Source organism: Ammodytes marinus (assembly GCF_949987685.1).
Source record: "Ammodytes marinus genome assembly, chromosome: 9".
NCBI classification, from domain to species: domain Eukaryota; kingdom Metazoa; phylum Chordata; class Actinopteri; order Uranoscopiformes; family Ammodytidae; genus Ammodytes; species Ammodytes marinus.
In genome coordinates this window covers 20,328,181-20,348,023 of record NC_137213.1, presented here as the reverse complement: position 1 = coordinate 20,348,023, position 19,843 = coordinate 20,328,181, and the positions used below count along the sequence as shown (strand labels likewise).

The window sequence follows — 19,843 nt, the reverse complement described above, 5'->3', positions numbered from 1 at the left end:
AGCTGCATTTCTACAGCTTTGGTTTCCTGGCATTTCTGACTCTATATTAGCTCTAAATGAATCCATCTCCTACTCCAGATTGTACAGCTGCTGTTGTGATTGGATTAGACTCGAGTTAAATTATCTGAGCTAAGAGGAGCAGTAATGGGATGTCGGAGAAGACAGCTCAGTTGATTGGGTGATTACTTGGCTTATTAGTGCAATTTCCCTTACACACTTTCCGAGAAGCGTGTATGTGTGTAGTCATTTGACATCTTAACATATGTAATGATTGAAATAGCCTATTACTTATTGTGCTTTCCTCTCATTTGACAAAAAGATTGTGATGAATATTGTTCAATGTCATTTGGCATAATTGGAAATATTGCAGAGCATTGCTGAAGGATTGTTTGACGCACCTTGGACAGGCAACCATTTCATCTTAACCTTGACCAGACAATTGCAAGGGACCCCCCCTTTCTATATGACAATACTGACCCCACATGGTCAAAGTGAGTAACAGTAACAAATGGGACCATACCGCTGATGCTGATGTGGTGTGGGGGGGGGGGGATTAACAGCTCTGCGTATCATACAGTAAAACACTGTGGAGAGCAAATTGACTGTTAGCTTCATAAGCCAGTGCTTCACTGATTTTTCGTATAGCCATAGTGTCTGTATCAGTCTGTGGATTGGTCAGATACTTTCTGATGCCCCTCCAGTCTCACCACTATCACAACAAACAATAAGAAACATGATCAAATGTCACAGCCTCCTTCTTTCTCTGTATATGACCGAGAGCTGATCTGCAAACGATCGACTCCTCTCTAGAGAAAAAAATATTATTTTCTTGTGGTCTTAGCAGGTTTAATCTATGCATGCATTTTGTATACAATGGTTGGTCGTGCCAAAGTCTCACGTACACTCGTACAGAGGGCTATGGGTGCCATAGGTGCTGGCCATGGGACTGGTTGAAAAAAACTTACAATAAAAGCAAAGAGACCATTAAAGTGTTTTTTTTTTTTGGCACAAACCGAGGACAGGGGCAAATAATCACCTGTGTCCTATACATTCCCCAGTATTTAAATGCAGCACACATTTAACAAAGGAACCATTTCTTTACTTGGGTTGATTGTACTTTTACACATATCTATCCACAAACATAGGATCGGCCCAGATGTATAAGCTGTAGATAAAATAATTAATATTCCAAGCAGGATGGTGGGACTGATCAATGCTGTATGGGGAAAGGATTGTTAATGGCATACTTTCATTGATCTATCTTGAACCCTGTCACTCTCCCACAATCCCTCTGGAGTAGGAGGAGGCATGGAGAGCTCTTTACAGACCTGGTTGGCACTCATTCCTAGGTTTCCACATTACCTTTTGAGATGATTTCCCTTTTCCTCCTTTACGAACGAGATGGTGCCAGATTTGTACTTTTGTTTTTTTCTATTTGCCAGGTCTGTGCTGTGCTGAGGTACCGCTCTCTTACCTCTCCCACTCTTCAGAGGAAGCTGTCATATAGCTCTGTATTTGTTGGAGCCCTCTAATAGCCTTTATAATATAGAAGTTTACCTCTCCGATTTGGCTGGGGTAAACTCATTCTCTCCTCTCTCTTTCTCTCTCTCTCTCTCTTTGTTCCCTCTGTCTCTTCTCTCTGTCTCTCCGTCAACCTTGGCATCGACCTCGTTAAACATTTTTTTTTTAAATGTATAATCGATCACTCTTATTTTTCTTGCACTAATTTATCGTTGTTACTGACTCCTGAAACCTAGGAATGGGTGCTGGGTGCTCCAATTAAATGCAGAGCTAACATAAAGACAACTTCTCCATATTGTCAGATTGAATGATCCATCTTGTAAAGCAAATGACTGGCTCATAAAAGGGACTGTTATACCGTAATAACCATATTTGGACATGGCCTGTCTGAATTATAATAATTATATTTTGCACCGTGGCTTGTGGTTCCTTGGATGTGAAGAAACAGAAACTGTACATACTAGATCTATTAGCCATATCATGTCATCTAATCTGTAGACCTCCTTGCCATGTCTGACAGAGGAAAATGACTGTTGAACTGTAAATAGTGTAGGTATAGTAATATAGGATTTAACTGCTGCTTCTTTCTCCAGGGATCGCCAATATTTTGCTCAGTCCCATGGCTGTTTGGTCTCCGAGGAAAGGATGAGACAAAAATGTACTTGTCTATAAAACATATGAGTTCTTTTTTTATTTCAAATGTATGTTTTATATACTGTCTGTCTTGTAAATGAACTCCTTTTCGTCATAAAAGCATGATGTGACTATGTAAAAAGTGTCCCGTGTCTTCTGGTTCCCTTTTCACATCACTTGATGATGGGCTAACGTCTAGTAAACAATGAAACACTCACACACTATGCTTCACGGCAGGGTCAGTATGACTGCTGCACACGCTGTTGAAAAACCATCATCAATCATTTGCAGCTACAATAACCTCAATGTAGAGTGCAAGTATGATAATCTACACACAAGATGTAAAGCTGATATGATCTATATTTCTATATTGACAAATGACTATTGAACATTTGACTCCTTGTAAGACAAAGGGGTCACTTGTTTTTAAACCTACAGAGAATTATTAGACAACTCTGTGGTTGTCCTCATAACATCTTGCACTCTTAACATAGTGAAGCATTTAGCAGCGAAAAAAGCTAAATATTCCTCTGAGGAGTCAGTGGAGACCAAAACCAAAGCCTGAAGAGAGTGACTAATGAAATTATATTCGCAAGGGGGCCAGACATTTATGCCATGTGCCAGTTCTATACCAACATACTACTGATTCTAAGCAGGTTGTGAGAATGTTCTCACACTAGAAAAGAGACACAATTAAGAATACGGAAAGCACACAATGTGCCTGTTAAATACAATCAATGTTTGAGTTTTCTGTTGGAGAACACTATTCTCCCTCAATGCACAAGGGAAATAGAGCAGCAGTTCACTTCATGAAAACATTTCAGATAAATTGTGAAGTTGAAACAGTTCAAAAATCATGGAGAAAAGAACAAATTTGTATTTAATCTGACGAAATGCGTATGTTCCGTTTTATCGGCTGAACCTTTTTATTCACATCCAACACATGCATTGCATCAAATAATTTCTTGTAAGTATTAATTGGTAAATTACTATCGAAAATCATATGGAATATAACAATATATCAAATATGTTGATACTTTTAAAAAGTGAACGCATGCCCTCAAAGTGGGTATTTATATATTGTCCAATTTTTTTTAGGTCGTTACGGTATTTTCAAATTAGATTTATTTTTTATGTGATATTTAATATTGAATGAATTCAGCATTATTTGATTCATAGCATCGGTAAAAGGTGTTTTAAACACCATTTAGATTTTGGTGTTTGGATAAAAAAAATTACAGTGAGTTAAAATATGAAAATTAATAATGATTTTAAAAAACATGTGGAGACCTTTGAGGAATCCCAGTGTTCAGCATGTGTCCACATACTTTTATTTAACACCACCAGATGGCAACAGAGCACCAGCATACCAACCATATCACAGAAACCCAAACAATGAAAAGCCAGTCTGCCAATTGCTTGTTTCTTTATTTTGTTTTAGTCAAAACACACAATTTACCCAATACTGGTATTCACTTGGTGTCATTTTTGTTTCCAGCTATTACTTGAGTCTCCCTCCACAGGCTGAAGGCAGAGTGACCTGACAGGCTCACTGTGGAGATGAAGATCAGAAGAAAGGCTGTGTGTGTGTGTGTGTGTGTGTGTGTGTGTGTGTGTGTGTGTGTGTGTGTGTGTGTGTGTGTGTGTGTGTGTGTGTGTGTGTGTGTGTGTGTGTGTGTGTGTGTGTGTGTGTGTGTGTGTGTGTGTGTGTGTGTGTGTGTGTGTGTGTGTGTGTGTGTGTGTGTGTGTGTGTGTGTGTGTGTGTGTGTGTGTGTGCAGGCATTTGATCAACATCTTCGATTGTATGTCCACTTAACAAGTCAAATCCCCCAACCCACCTCCATTGTATAGCCTGGGGAGGGTCCTGGTGCCTTAGCCCCCACAGTAAAGGTCACTCTGCAGAGGTTAAAGGTGACCACACACACATACACTGATTTCTCAGAGAGCCATCCTTCCTCCTTCCCTCCAATCTCTCCTGTCAAGTCATTTCTTTCTGCCCTCCTCCATCTCTCTCTCTCTATCTATCTCTCTCTCTCTCTCCCTCCTTTTTCTTTTTTTTCCGTCTCTGCTCTATTTGAAATTGATTGTCTTCTACCATCACAAAGACACTTGGTTCTGATTGATTGATTGGAAAGTGAAGAGGGAGAGAACATAGACACTGGGGCTTCCAGAGCTTTGAGGTTTATCTGAAGCAAAAAAAAAAATCTAATTAGGCCATTTTGATGCACTGCAAGAAAACGTATTTCTGCCCGCATGACTGTCTGTTTGTATATGCTTCAGCCGGCTCCTACAGCAGACACACACCCAGGCCGATCGAAATTTGTTTAAAAACTGATAAGCTGAAATACAGGAACGGAACAAAGAAAAAGACTCACACAGTCACACACACACCTGTGTGATGAAACAAAGGAAATATACAGATACATACATGGAAGTGTGGAGATAAAAGGAAAGCATTACAACAGGAGGAAACAGACAGGGATGATACTGATACACGTACAATTACACAGATTCTATACAGAGACACGAATGGCACATTTAAAAGAAACGCAATAAAGATTTGTAAAGGTTACTTGGAAACCAAAAAAACACTTGTCATTTTCCCTGTTTCTTCCCCTCTTCTCCACCAGTAGAGGTACAGTTCATCCTGCAGTTTATATACACTTATATAGTATCCATGCATAAAAGAATAGCTCATACCAACCCTAATGTGAGGTGCTTTGGTTCGTTCACTTTTTTTAAATATGGGAATCACTTTAACACACAAAAGCAGACAATCTTCAAAAACACAAAATAAGTTAAAGGGTGATCAGAAATTAGTGTCATGATGTGTCATTTTTACCTTTGTCTTAATTTTCAACTCCCCTACTCATATTTCAAACTTATATTATATCCTTTCCTGTCTCCTAGTCCTTTGGTTTCTTACACCACCTTTTAGCAGTTATGTTAACTCCAAAAAAGGACAACGTGCAAAACTTCTTAAAAGAAATCAACCAAATCAAAAGATGACAAGCCATAAGACGGCTTATAGCTACTTCACACCCTTCGAACAAAATAAATAAATAATACAAAAATAACAGAATAAAAAACAAGAACAATCATTTTGCTGTGACTTTAATGTCACTCTCATTGCTAAACATTGTCATTATTGTTTCACTACATTAACCTTTACAATAAAGATTTGAGGTATATCAAGATGAATTGTCTACACATGCCTGCCTCATTGTGGTGCTACCCTGGACCGAGGGACCAGCGAAGAGGGTTTGGAAGGTCAGGGGGTCACGCGGGTCTTATCGGAGATGAGGGGTCTCATCGTGTCTCTACAGATTGGTTTGTTAAACAGGTCAAGTTTGGATGCAAGCCAATGAGGGAGCAGGAGCAGAGGGCTTTGTAAACAGTCAGATACACACACACACCTACACTCATTACAAATTACACAAAAATATCTCTGGTGGGAGTGTTTGTGCATGTGTGTATCCTGGAGAGGATTCAGTCTCACCAGCGCGTAAAAACATGCAAAATAAAAAATGGCGGCGGTAAACAATCTTTTTGCCTCGTTGTGTGAAAAAAGTGCTTTCGAACATAAGTGGCTTTTTCTATGTCATGAGGAACCCACCTGTGTTGCTCCCCCTTCACCCAGGGTGTGCGCCCCTTCGCTTTAAACACAGTGTGTGTGTGTGTGTGTGTGTGTGTGTGTGTGTGTGTGTGTGTGTGTGTGTGTGTGTGTGTGTGTGTGTGTGTGTGTGTGTGTGTGTGTGTGTGTGTGTGTGTGTGTGCACTCACAAGCAAGTGCACACGTGTGTTTGCATGTGCGTTGTGTTTGCGTGTCCCAGGTCCAGTGTGAACACGGCAGGTTCTGAGTATCTTTGGTATTGATGGCTGTGTCACAGTCCACTCTATTATGTGAGGTAGCCACACACACTTCTATCTCTGCTTTGGATCTTCAAACATCTGCACAGGAAGGAAACCCTCTGGATAGTGCACTACGTAACGACCAGAACTCAAACTATGGAGGAATGTCACTTAAATGTTTCCTTCCAGTTGAGAGCTGGGCCTCCCCCTGCTGCTGCACCCTTAGTCCTCCTGTTTGCGTCTCCTGCTCTAATATGATTATCTCCCGCTAGAAGATGCTACACAACAAGTGGCTTTGCCCACAAAATATTTTTTTTTTCAAAAAGACACAAAGAAATGAGACGGTTTTCATGGTAACCAAAAAACACCATCAGCAGAGGAATGCAGTGACAGTCCATTTCAAAGGGCTCAAAGTTTTGAGAACAAGAAAGAGGTCCATCTATTCTGTCACACATATTCACAAATATGCACAGTTCGTCACTTGTGGTACGCTTTCCTTGTCTGTGCATAGGGTCAGACTACAACATGTTGATTCGTCTTCTTTTTTTTTTTTTTTAACTTTAAGTTTTTACATTTTGTCAACAAGGTGCTTCTTTACATATCAGCACAACATAGCACAATAGTCAAGTGTCTATGGTACTATTATTACCCGCATCAATAGTTAAGGAGGGGGGAATGGAAAGAAAGACACAACAGGAATGAGTAGCAATAGGGCAGATAAATAGAGAATAGATAAGACAGAGGAAAAGATTGAAATTAAGGATTATTTACAGTCATTTTCCTTGTGTTTTAACGTCGATCACATTAGTGTTTTTTTTCTGAGGTATGGAACAGGCAAACGTGCCCGTGTAGTGCTCGCATTTGGATGGTTTGTAATGACACTGGCCAGACACAGCGGGGCGCATGGGAGTCGGAGCGGGCTGCACCTGTTCTCTGATTATCATAAAGAGGCAAACATCATTGGCACTCAGGATCGTATATTGTGACATTTGACCTCCGCGTTTGGCCACTAGAACAGAGCAGACCCTTCTCCTCCCTCCCTCCCTCCCACCCTTACTCCCTCCCTCACCATACACAACACTTTTTAATGTGTCCTGCCCCTTTTGATTGTTCTCCTTTTGTAACCTGAAAATAACCTCTCTAGTGGCTATGCTGTCTATGGCCATGTCGCCACACGACGAGACCTAAGAAACGAACATTCAAATGTGTATCAAAGGGTTCGAGAGTAAAATAACGTTTGTGTCATTTTAGTCTCAGTTTGTTTTGTGTTCGCAGGGCTACACTTATGCTTATGCTTGAGTACTGGTAACTTTATCCTAATAAAGGTCTGCAGTGCAGGCTACACTGTGGTGATGGAAGGCCTGCTGGAGATGGTTGGGATGTGGTTTAATACAGACAGCAGGTGGCGCTTTTACTCTGACATGGAGCGGGTTTGAATCACTGCAGAGGAATTACACCCAGCACAGTGTGGACATTATGCACACGCGCAACACACTCACTAAAGCGGTGATGCAGAGACACAAGGAGGTGGGGTGTGTGTGTGTTTGTGTGTGTGTGTGTGTGTGTGTGTGTGTGTGTGTGTGTGTGTGTGTGTGTGTGTGTGTGTGTGTGTGTGTGTGTGTGTGTGTGTGTGTGTGTGTGTGTGTGTGTGTGTGTGTGTGTGTGTGTGTGTGTGTGTGTGTGTGTGTGTGTGGTTAGAGGGTCAAAGGACCTGCCCGGGAGCGTTTCACCAACACAAACGCACCTCTCAATCAGCCTCAGTGACTGTTACTGAAACGTGGAGTGGTTAATCACGGCCCAGCACACACACCCGCTGTCTGATTTCTGGCTGATTTGCGAAGACCAACGTGTGACTGCTCGAGGTTTGTCTTGTCTTACAGCTATTGGCTCCCTGTCACGAGAGATTCTTTGGTGTGTTTACATCCTGACATCAGGCAAACCAGCAGACGCCCCCCTCCAGCAGAATCATCCCTTTTTCCAAGGCTTATACACAGACCCACAGTGTGGTTTAGTCAGTGTACATGGATTTTGTTTGTTTTTTCTAGTGGATTATCTTAAAGCCATGTGTGATTGTTTGAGGGTGACTCTCTTAAAGCTACTGAATCTTTGGTTTGAAGAGTCACAATTTTGAGAAAAAAAATAATAATTTCTATCCCAAAAAGAGTAACATTCAGATTAAGAAAAATACATAATTGAGCAACATCGGATTCGTCTGCACAAGTCATGAGCACTTTGAGCAGATGAATCAGATGTGGTGGTTTGACGCTACACACCCTGTAGCTCTGCATGATTGGAGTCAGAGCCCGATGCTTTAGTGACAAACATCCCGTCCTCCGTGAATCTGTTCAGCTATCTTGCCTGCCACCCTCAGGCCTTGGAGTAAGTGGTTGCGGAGGAGGTACCGGGTTGGAACGGAGAGGCATTGTTGTTGTTGTTGTTGTTGTTGTTGTTGTTGTTGTTGTTGTGGTTCCCATGAGGAGTGTGTAGGTGGCTGTGGCCGTGCACCCTGTGACTGTGCTCCTCTGCAGTGTCCCAGCGGTCGGTAGAGCGGCGGCGTGAGTTCATGAAGAAGTTGGAGACGGTGGAGAGCTCCAGGCCCAGCTGCTGGGAGATGGTGATCTGCATCTCCTTGGAGGGCCGGCGGTTCTCTCTGAAGATGGCTACCAGGGTGCGACGCTGCAGGTCGGTGAAGACCAGTCGCTGCTTCTTTGGCACCTGGTTACGCTCTCGCCCTCGGTCCTCCTCCTTACGTTTACATGCTGGAGAGAGCAAAGGGGGAGAGCACAGAACAAAGGAGAGACGTTTTAACACCCTCCTCAAAATACCCTTTTGTGAATGCATAAGTACAGAATTGGGTTTGAACTAACAGGAAATGGAAGATAAGGGTAGGATGCCTCAGATACTTAAACGTGAAGTTAGCAATGCTGGAGAACGCTTGTTGTCAAAATCACTTTTTATCAAAGTCAGTGATTATCTCCTGATGTTCTGCTCCCTGTCCATAATGTGTGTGGGCTGAAAAGAAATCTGGTGTTAATACACAGCCTAGGCTCTGTAAACTGATATGTAAACAAAGGTTATGTAAATAAAAGGGGGCCCACCGTAGCTAGCAACTTGCCAGTGTACAGAGCCTAGGCTGTGCATTAACACTGGATTTTTATTTTCAGCACACACACAGTACGGACACGTAGCAGATAATCGAGAGGAGATATTCACTGATTCCGAAAGTAAGTCCAGAATCGCTGACTCCAAGGGAAATAGAAATACATTTAAGACAGATGACTAAAATGGCTGAAGATCAGAAATGGACCAGTGCAGGAGTTTGTGTGAGAACATGGATGTTTTATTGTCATGAGAGTTATAATATTTCAGCAGTGTTTAACTTATTGTAAAACATTTAAATGTATGTCTCGACTGCATGATGGAGCTGGAAAGGAAAACATTTGGAGTTGAAACCAAGAAATTACAAGGTAACATGTCCATGTAACATGCAACAGGAAGCCATGCAAGCTATTCAAAAATTGAAAATGGAATTGTGAAAAAGAAAGAACTGAAAGTAAGTTGACACTAGTGAAGGAAAAAGTCATAATGGCAGATATCTGTTTCACAGTGCCACTTTCAAAAGATGTTGACTAAAGATAAATCCTTACGAAACCAGCGCTTTCCAAGCAGAGTACCAGACCACCCTTGGGATCCTTCAATAGCCATTAAAGTGGCATTTGCAAGTTTCAGCTTTTAAAATAAATTGCATATACCCTATATTCTATTATTCCTATTTGCCAAACATTTTTTTTATGTATTTCTAACCTTTCAGGCAGCCTATGTTTGATCATTTCATTGTGGTATGAAAATCTACCTAAGGAGACAGCTGACAGTTGTCTTCATTTATTTTCTGCTCTAGCCTCCTTGTAAAACACTGTTTTGAAAAACAGCTTCTGTTGGTGTGTTCAAGAGCACTCCAAGATTTTAGACTCTGATGTTACACGGATTTACAAGAAAATTTGCGATATGATCTGTTATGCTTGTTTATTTTTCCTATATCCTGTGAATGTGAATCACTGCCGCACAAACAACACAAACTAGGCTCTACAATTACTTTTAAATGGTTCCTGCAGAACACAATAACAGTTCATTGGGATGGATTCTCTATTTAAGCAGGTTTCAGGTTTTGATTTTCAAAGTGCAGTGAAATGAGCTGAAACCAGTAGCTATCTGAAGGATAGGAAATCAATCTAAAAAGTTACAAAGGGCTTGGGAAATGGTCATCGGTAATGAAAAGTGGGTTGTACAGTTTGTGGATAATTGGCTACAACCTGTGAAACCACCACTGTGGCCTTTAACATATAGTGGCTAAATGTGGGATGAAGACAAGTTTGGTTGTTATTATTCTGTCTTAAACATTGAGTTTTCCTTTTAGTCTCCTGGTTAAAAGATTCTACATTTATTTTGTAAAACAAAAAGGGGGGCTATTGTGGCCAAATAGTTTACACCGGTGTGTTGTTGAAACTGGAGGAGCGTGATGTGAAATGCTGACAAAGAAGCGGTCTGCCGTGCCTGGCTGCATCGTCAGTATAGGCTCGGCTCTCGCTGAGGAGACTGAAGGGAGTCTGTTCTGTTCTGCTGCCCTAAAAAGCTGCAATGATCGATTTTCCGCGGTTTTCTCCCGAACACGTGGTCCAGTAATCAGGGCTCCCTTCCCCACCCGATCGATCCCCATCGATCTGCGAGACCGAGGTGTGTGTGTGTGTGTGTGTGTGTGTGTGTGTGTGTGTGTGTGTGTGTGTGTGTGTGTGCGCGCGCGTGTGGTTGGCGCGCGCGTGTGTCGTGGGCGCGTGCACACGCTGCCTCGCATGGGGGTGTGCAGCTCGTGAGCGCGCTTTGTGACAGACAGATGGAGAAGAAATTGTTTATCTGTGGAAGAACAAAGGAGATGTGGCGGAAGTGGCCGCCTTCTAGTTTGTGAGCAGTGGAGGACAAGGGAATGTATGTAGGCCTACTATGTCATCGTGATTTAAATATATATATATAGCCTAATAATAACACTCAAAATAAAGTGTGCATCTGAACAGAAAATAAACTAAGTTAGGAATTATATTTATCTGAGTGTAGATCACGTGCTCGTGGGAGGATAATGAAGGGTAGGGTGAGAAGAGGTGGGAGAGAGGCTGCAGTGTGGAGTTGGTATATGCAAATGATTGATAACTTTACAGCAGGTTTAGACAACAGCAGTAAACAGATTTGACTGTGAGGGGAGGGGTGGGGAAAATCAATATGAATGTGCACATGTGTATGCATGCCCGTGTGTGTGTGTGTGTGTGTGTGTGTGTGTGTGTGTGTGTGTGTGTGTGTGTGTGTGTGTGTGTGTGTGTGTGTGTGTGTGTGTGTGTGTGTGTGTGTGTGTGTGTGTGTGTTTGGTTTGCCATTGTCCATGCTTTGTTATTGCAAGCAAAGCATAATTAATAAACCAGACATTTTGTCCCTCAGCAGAGTCTATGTTGAATGTTGTGTCCGCTGTAGCCTAGCCTACACATCGAGCCTCCACAGACAGACATCCCTCCAAGGCCTTCTTCTCTACTTCAACTGTTTTCCCCTCTTGTTGTTTTCCTCAATTGTTTTAATTTGCCCTCAGATTGATAGCCCCCCTATTGATTGATCCGCACTTCAGAACCATTTCATGGAACGTTTATTCAATTGGTTCAGGTCCAGCCATGCCAGAATCTCCTCGCGGCTCCCTAAGTGCTGTCTCAAACCAAACTCAATACTCTCTAATGTAATGACTAAATGCTAGTGCTAATATAGTGATAATTTAATATGTAATGCCTGTTTTCGAACAACTTGTGCTACCGGCCATTTTACAATGCCAACACCACTCTGGTTCTCCTCCATCAGCTCCGAGAGCCAGCCGAGTCAACGCCGTCCTGTAGCCCAAGCGAGTGAAACCGAGCAGTAACACACAGCGCAGGGGCCTGCTCTAGTCAATGCATATTTCAGATAATCGATATGAGACTCCTGCCTGCACACACACCGCCCTATCCACAGCAATGAATAGGACCGCAGGGAATGTAAAGAGAGGGAGCTGTTTGTTAAAGCCACCTCTCATGAGATGGGAGCCTCGCCGTTCTAGGGCTATCTTTAGTTGCCTCATTACCAAACGGGGATTTTCTGAAGAGACAATTGCGCTCGGCAGTCTCAAGTGGCACTCGCTCGCGTTGTCTTTTCGTCGGCTGCGTCCCGGTGTCAACGATGCTAAAGCTATCAGGAAAGTGCCACTTTGCTTAATCTCAACCTCTGCCTGATCCGCAGATTAACTCGGTGGCTGTGCAGCATTTTAAATTGCGCACGACTCGAGGCTCCTTTAATAAGAGCCGCACATAGGTGTCCGCTGTTTCTACTTCCCCTTGCGCCTGAGGCATATAGCCTACGTTAAGTCACAATATGAGACTTTCTAGGCCTATAGTGAATAGCATGAATTTTAGTGTTAGGAGTAGGCTAGGTGGATGGTGGTTGACTTCTCTTTGCTACAGTAGGCAACATGAGATATAAATCTATAAGAGTCTATTGGACAACTTCTTTAAAGCTCCCCTCCAGGTGTGTTTAAATAGCCTATAGGCCCTACTTAAAATACTTTGTTAGTAATAATAATCGGAAAAGTTTAAAAAATAATAATTAAAATATTCCAGCCTAAAAAAAAATACTTTTACCCCTTTCCATATGGAGTGTTAGAAATACAGAAGTTAGCCTATTAAATGTTCAATAGGCCTACAAGATAATCACAACGTCCTGAAAAGTCAATTCTAACTTTTGTGCCCATTTGAACAAAGAAAAACTTTCAGCAAATGAAAGGGGGAAAGTGTCCAACTATAGTCTTTACGTGCACTGTTCTGCAAAGCGACGCTCAAACATCCAAATTAAATGAATTCACAAGAAGTAGGCAGTAGGCTATGACAAGTTTTAGAATGAATGCGCGTGGACTTTAAAATGTCCTCATTCGACAGTCAGTCATCACAAACACAATACATCCGAGATTAACGGTGTTACAGGCTGCATGAACACACTGAAAATGATCAATTGGATTTGGTCTGAAGACTCTACACGTTTCGCAATGTTGAATGTGCTGGCGGAAAATTGAGATACTCAGGTGGCAGCGCTGTCCTCAAAGGTATCACAGTGTGCGATTCCACAGATGAAAGCCCATAAGGGTAAGTGAGTCACACTTAAAAGGCCACCTATCAATAGCCTGTTGTGGTCAAACTGAAAAGGCTCTATAATCCTCAAAAGGCAGAGAACCACCGATATATCATTAACAATCCATTATTCTGTTGTGGTTTCCCTACAGATCTCCAAACTAATTTAGAGACTAATTTATTCTATATCATGTATATCCTGTGTGTGTGTGTGTGTGTGTGTGTGTGTGTGTGTGTGTGTGTGTGCGTGTGTGCGTGTGTTTGTTTGTTTGTTTGTTTGTTTGTTTGTGTGTGTGATGGAATGTGAGTGTGTGCGTGTGTGCAGATGGGGCATGAGGGGCAGACGGTGAACTAACCGCACCGTGCTGCTGCTAGTCGACGCCTGGATGGACGGATGAGATCGAGCTTTGTGTCCGGTGAGACGGGCCCTCTCCCGCCCTGGACGGACTACTGCAGGGCGAGAAACAGTTTGGCGTCAATCACTCTCTGTCACACCTCTCAGATGTACGGTTATTGATTATATTGATCATGTTATAGGCCTATGCATTGCTTGGTAGAGAGAAAAAATGGGGGGGGGGGGGGGGTCCGCCAGAATAGCCATCAGCATCACCATCAACTCACTAACACACACACACAGCAGCGGTGGAACTAAACCTCCAGTAAAAAAAATATTTCAGTTAGTTCGGGATGGGATTATTTGAAAGCGTTCGTTTAATCGTCGGTGTGAAGCCCTTGTTTTTAATTTTGCTCTAGCAAAATTGTCTCCTGCTTTATTTCCTCTAAAACAACTTAAAATAAAATGGCGTATTCAACTCAAGACAGCAGAATAATTTGCTGTTGCGAAAGTAAACAGAATGAAAGGAAGTTCTCGGTGCGAACGAGACGACAATAAAGGCATATAATAAACATTTATGAAGGCTTATTTTTATTTCAGAATATACAAAACCATTTTATATTAGTGTTGAGGACTAATGTATAGGCCTACTGTATATTGGATATAAAACATTTAAATTGTGTTTTGGTTCAGGATAAAGTGTCTAAGTGATCATCGAACACAGCCTTTTTAAATTATTAAGCAATTGTTGGTTTTGTGTGTGTGTGTTTTCGTGTGCCTGAAGTGCTAAGCACAAGCGACACTTTTTGCTATAATTCTATTACCGGAAAATTACGTAGCCTATTTAAGCTTTTGATAAGAGAACCTGACCAGTATAAGGTCATTTTAAACCATGTATCTATTTATTTATTTTAAATAGTTACATTGGCTACTGGAGTGACATGTTATTTCCCTTTGTTTAAACAAACTATGCCGGCGATTTTAATAAAACTTAATTGGAAATTATGTGACTGACTGGGGCCTGATAAGCTCTCTAAAATGAGGCTCTGCTAAAACATAGTCTACCTCTTAACAACACTCTCTCTCTCTCTTTCTCTCTCGCTCTCTCTCTCTCTCACACACACACACACACACACACACACACACACACACACACACACACACACACACACACACACACACAGCTACAGTAAGTTTCAGTGTGATATATTTCCCCCGATGGACAATGCAGTTGAAGAGTTGTAATTTAATCCTGACTAATCTAACTTTAAAGGTTTTATGTGCACCCTTAACACCAGTCGGCTGCTCTGTGAGATCAGGAGGCCTTTTCCCATCTGACATGAGGCAATTAATGAACCTTTACCAAAGCAAAGTGAGGCTGTGCTCCAAATAACAAATTACTGTAAGAGCTTGGATTAAGAGATGCATCAGATCAACATTATTGACTGCCTGTTTACATGTTTATGCTAATATTTATCATGATACCTCAAGGCAATTTATACTCAATAGACAAAGTGGAGGGATGTTATCCCTTTATGTACCGCCTCTTTGCAAACATTCATTTTTGATTTTTTTTTGTGCAAATTTGGTTGAGTTAAAAAAAATTAGCTGGTTGCAGGTATCTGATTAAACCATGTGGTTGATTTTACAATTTGAATTAAGTTATATAATAGGCTGGTCTATTGTAAACCCTTTATTTTCCTAGGTCAGGACACTTTCTACCAAGTGTCAAAATATTTCCCACACATGTACCATAGAGGCTGTGCAAAATGAGTTCGGCATGTTACAGAGAAAGATGACCAGAGAGATGAAATGAAATCAGGGTGGAAAATGCGAAGGATCTGCTTTGCTGATGCTGGTTCAGAGCCAGAAGAGAAAGAAGGGGGAGCAAGGCGGACTGCAGGGAGGGAGGGAAGGAGAGAGGGAGAGAGTGCCGAGGAGAGCAGAAGAGAGGAAATCAATACCGATTCAGAGTGAGTCAGATAAGCCTGAACAATGTATAGTGCAGACACACTCTATAACCCAGTCACACACGCATGTGCATGTGGAAGCACTCACACACACATGCACACACACTCGCTCTGGGTGAAATGTGCTTGCAGGCCTCCATAAAGGCGCATTACAAACCCCATAAAGCATTGCAACCTTTAAAATCAAATGACATCACAACCTTGGATTGCTTTGAGGATTCGCTGACATGAGCAGAAAGCCCTCATTACTACAACTCGATGGGCAGCTGGATGCTCGGACGCTCTTTAAGGTGCTCTTAATCGCCACCCTTCATATGTTTCTGTTCAAATGTTAGCCTTTTATATTAGCCTGATTTCACTATATACTCACTGATGTCTCATTTGTTCCAATACTTTATATAGGCTCCTTTTCCAGGCTCAGGAATATTTTCTGAGTCCATCTTTCAGCAGTCCGCACCATCCTTGTTGGTGTCAGATCTGCGCTGTTGATGTTTCACAGGATGTTTGGGGTGTAAACAGCGTTTTTCGAAAACCACTTACACACTCCCCGCCGTGGTGTTTAGGCAGCGAGGCTGGTGTGTGGTCCTCAGCTGTTAACCACAGATTTGGCTTTGCTTACCTAGAAGATTCTGCTACATGCTCTAACAGCAGCACTCTGCTTTTCTCGTTCTTCCCCTCTCCCCTCCGTCTCCCTTATACTTATCAATTATTAAGGTCGGTATTGATCCTTTCACTAGCCTGCCTCTATCTGGCTGTTCACACAAAGCCCAAACCTGGCTGCCCTCACTCAATCAATGGCATCTCCCAGCTCTTTTTCCACATGTCAGTTTTGCTGTTGCACTTACAGGCCAGGGGGGTCGACTGAATTTTATTCTCGCAACATCCCAATTTGGCCCATTTGGATTTTTCAGAAAATGTGAGGAAACAGCAGACTGATATTAATCTTTCATGGCAAGGGAAAGTTTGGCATTAAAAGACCGGTCTGGTAAGAAAGCAGAGAGAGTGTGAAATGGCTATGTGCGCCATCCATATTCATCCTCTCCTTGTCCTTCAGACAATGAGTTTTTTGTTGTTGTTTTGTTTTGTTCCGTGGCGCCATGCACTCTCCCAAAGCCAAACAACCTGCCTGCCTGTTGCCAGGTTAACCAGTGAACGATTAGTGATATTATTGTCATATGCTTCAGAGAGAGAGAGAGAGAGAGAGAGAGAGAGAGAGAGAGAGAGAGAGAGAGAGAGAGAGAGAAGAAAAATAGAGAAGAAAAGTGCAGGGAGTGGGAGAGAAGGGGGTTGGGAAGGGGAAACAGCCTTATTGATCTTCTATGTGCAAAGCCAGGCAAACACTGAAAGGACAGAGCTACACTATTAATGACACTCACAGCCTCAGCTACTAATCCTCTTCTATCTATCTATCTATCTATCTATCTATCTATCTATCTATCTATCTATCTATCTATCTACAGTGACTATAAATATACACGTTATAAGTAAATTGTGTTTTTTTCTATTGATCAGTTTAACAAAACACATAAAGCCCCTCTGATTCAATGTTTTGAAACCTAAAACCTTGCTATAGGAGTGATTACCTTTTATAAGCACTCAATCTATTCAATCTGCTGGTTGTTTTGCAAGAAATACACTGTGGGGATTATGCTCATTCTTACGTAGATTGCAATATCCATCTGAAAATACAAGGATTTCGGGGGGTGATTGGGATGCATTTTATTGTAATACATTGATGAGGAATGGTTTGGGAAACCTAATTATCTGAGTTATAGGCTACAAACCAGCTATTTGACACATCAGAAGTCCCAGTGTAGGGAAACATTTCCATTGCTTTTATGCCCTGTGCTTTTCAGTATCAATGAAAACAGTATGTATCCTCTATATGTCCCCGTCTATACTGGTCCCTTTTACCAATCCCCATTCCAGGTGCAATCAATATTTCATCAGAACAGTTCATGCAGCTAAAGCCTGCCTTGAAATAGATCCGGGGATCATATGTAGGCCAGGTTGGAGGTCGATTTTCAATAGTTTTATCTGTGTTTTTTAAAGTTTTAAAATTCAGTAAAATAAAACTGGAATCCTGAGTGGGGTGACAGTGGGACTATGATCAGTGTTTAAAATAGTTTTTCAATCCAATGAAAAGTCACATTTCGCTTGTCTGACAGCCCCGTGGAGAAAAAGCCTGTCCTGCACATCAGCGATCACACCTGTCCGTGTTCTACATTTAGAGCTTTTTACTACAGAGTATTAAATGCAAAGCCGGAGAGACCGTGTGGTTATTGCGTCTTTCAGCTCCGATACGAGCATCGATCCGCGTGCCACATTTAAAAGGGAGAGTGGGAACTGGCGTATTGATCAAGCAGCCCGGGGTCACCCAGCTTCTCCCGCGCAACTAGTTGGCCCGGTAGCCCCACCGCCACCGCTGTGTGTGTGTTTATAGCCGGACACCGAGAGGCTGAAAGGGAAAGAAGGCGTCGAGGGAGGACAACTATTTCGAGGTTTATTGTGAATCAATGGGGATTTACTGTGTGCCGATCAAAAAATATAGACCTACAAATTCACTCTACAACAGCCTGCGTAAACGCAAGTGTACACGCCCAAAGCAGTCATAACATATGTGCCTTTGCTAGTCCTATCAATATATTTCTTACGGTTTAAGGAAATAAAGATAGAGTTAGTTTTAGTGATGAAGCCGCCGTGCCTCTGCGCACATTGTTTTAGCCGCTGGAACTGTCCGCGGTGCTGAATCTTTTAGGCCTGCGCTTAGTTTAGCGTGCCTGTTAATTATTTGGAAATATCGGTGGGTGGTGACCGGTATGTTGCTTCAGACTGATCATGAATGTTTTGAATGAAATAATAACACTGAAAGTACAGTATCTTACCAGCCAGCCGCAGAGCAGACATCCGTTGAAACTCGGGTTCCTGCAGCCACTTCCACATCCTCCTGAAGGTCTCCCGGCCTGACTTGAGCTTACTCCAGGGTTTGGGGTTCCGTAGCAGGTCTGAGAGAGTTCCCTGCGACCGGCTCAAGATCCTCTGGGCGAATATGGCCTGCGGAATGGAGTAGCGCTTTAACTCGGCCGTTATCCGCTGAGCCACTTCCTTTGTGTTGATTTCCTCTGCCTGGATGCCTGAACCCGCTACTCCCTGCCCTCCTCCGTGGCCGTGCCTCTCCCGGTCCCCCAGCATTACCGCGCCGTTCGCCTGGGAGTGGAGGTGACTGTGCGGGTGGTGGTGCATGCCGTTTAGGTTGGAGATCATGCCGTGGCCATGGCCCCCTAAACTTCTGGCTAGGTGTTCCTGGTCACTTCTGGACAGCATGGAGGCGTGGGACTCAAACCCCGACACCGGAGAGAGCATCTTGGCGTCGGTGGAGAGGTGTGCGCTCGGACCGTAAGCTGAGAGCGGCTGCTGGGAGTTGTGCAAGGAGCCCAGCCCACTGGACAGCGGGGAGAGCGAGCCGTGACCCATGCTGGACATCTCTTTGGGGTAGTGACTATATAGATTGCCCATGGAGGCGAGTCCCCGGTGGTCGTCCCGCATCAGCGTGAAGCTGCCGCTGACGTTCCCAGCGGAGAGTCGCTGATGGGCGGCAGCGTGGTGGTGTGAGTGCGGGTGGTGAAACTTATCCGACACGGTGGATATTGGAGGTAGATGCTGCAGAGGAGTCAAGGTGGTGTACGTGTTGCTAAGGCTCATCCCAGTCTCGCACATGCTGATGGACGGGTGCAGGTGTCCGGACAACGCGGACGGGTCTGTCCTGTAGTCTCCGCCGGAGCCCTCCAGGAGCGAGGCCATGCCGGAGACCATTGCTGACCGCGCGCCGGGACCGTGCGAGACCAGATTTCGAGTGGAGCTGGGGGATGGCGATGGGCGCGCGTGCGGAGAGCTCATGAGGTCCCCCGCCTGGGAGTGCGAGGAGACGCTGTGAAGATTCTCCATGGTGAGCTCCATAGCTAAAACGATATATTTTCCCCTGTCCCTCCCTCCCCACCCTCTTCCCCTGTCTCTCCCTCTCGCTCCTGACTTTCTCTCACGCTCTATCAGGGAAAAGCGCTCTCACTTACCCCCATATACCCTCTAGCCCTCCTGGAGCGATAAAATGACCAAACCGTTTGAATGCCAATCCATTGATTAAGATTATCCAATCAATCCAGTCAGATATATACGTTCTGATGTTCCGATGAAGGCACAGGACCGAGCGTCTCCGCGGCGCCGTGGCGCTTTATGCATTCATGTGGATGGGAGCTCTCCACGGCTATATCTCATCTCTGGTCCAACAGTGCTTCCACTAAGAGCAGGCTAAGCCGCGTGTCAGAGGGATGGGTGCGCGCCTCCATGTATTTAAA

The 19,843-nt window shown here is 43.3% G+C and overlaps 1 protein-coding gene across 1 annotated transcript; it reads right to left on the bottom strand.

Moving 5' to 3' along the window:
* Positions 1-8,373: 8,373 nt before the first annotated feature.
* onecut3b (one cut homeobox 3b) lies at positions 8,374-19,448 on the bottom strand (the record flags this gene model as incomplete). Its single annotated transcript, XM_080033663.1, has 2 exons — positions 8,374-8,765; positions 18,377-19,448. 2 exons carry the CDS (start codon positions 19,446-19,448, stop codon positions 8,374-8,376), a joined length of 1,464 nt encoding a protein of 487 aa, XP_079889789.1.
* Positions 19,449-19,843: the final 395 nt, after the last annotated feature.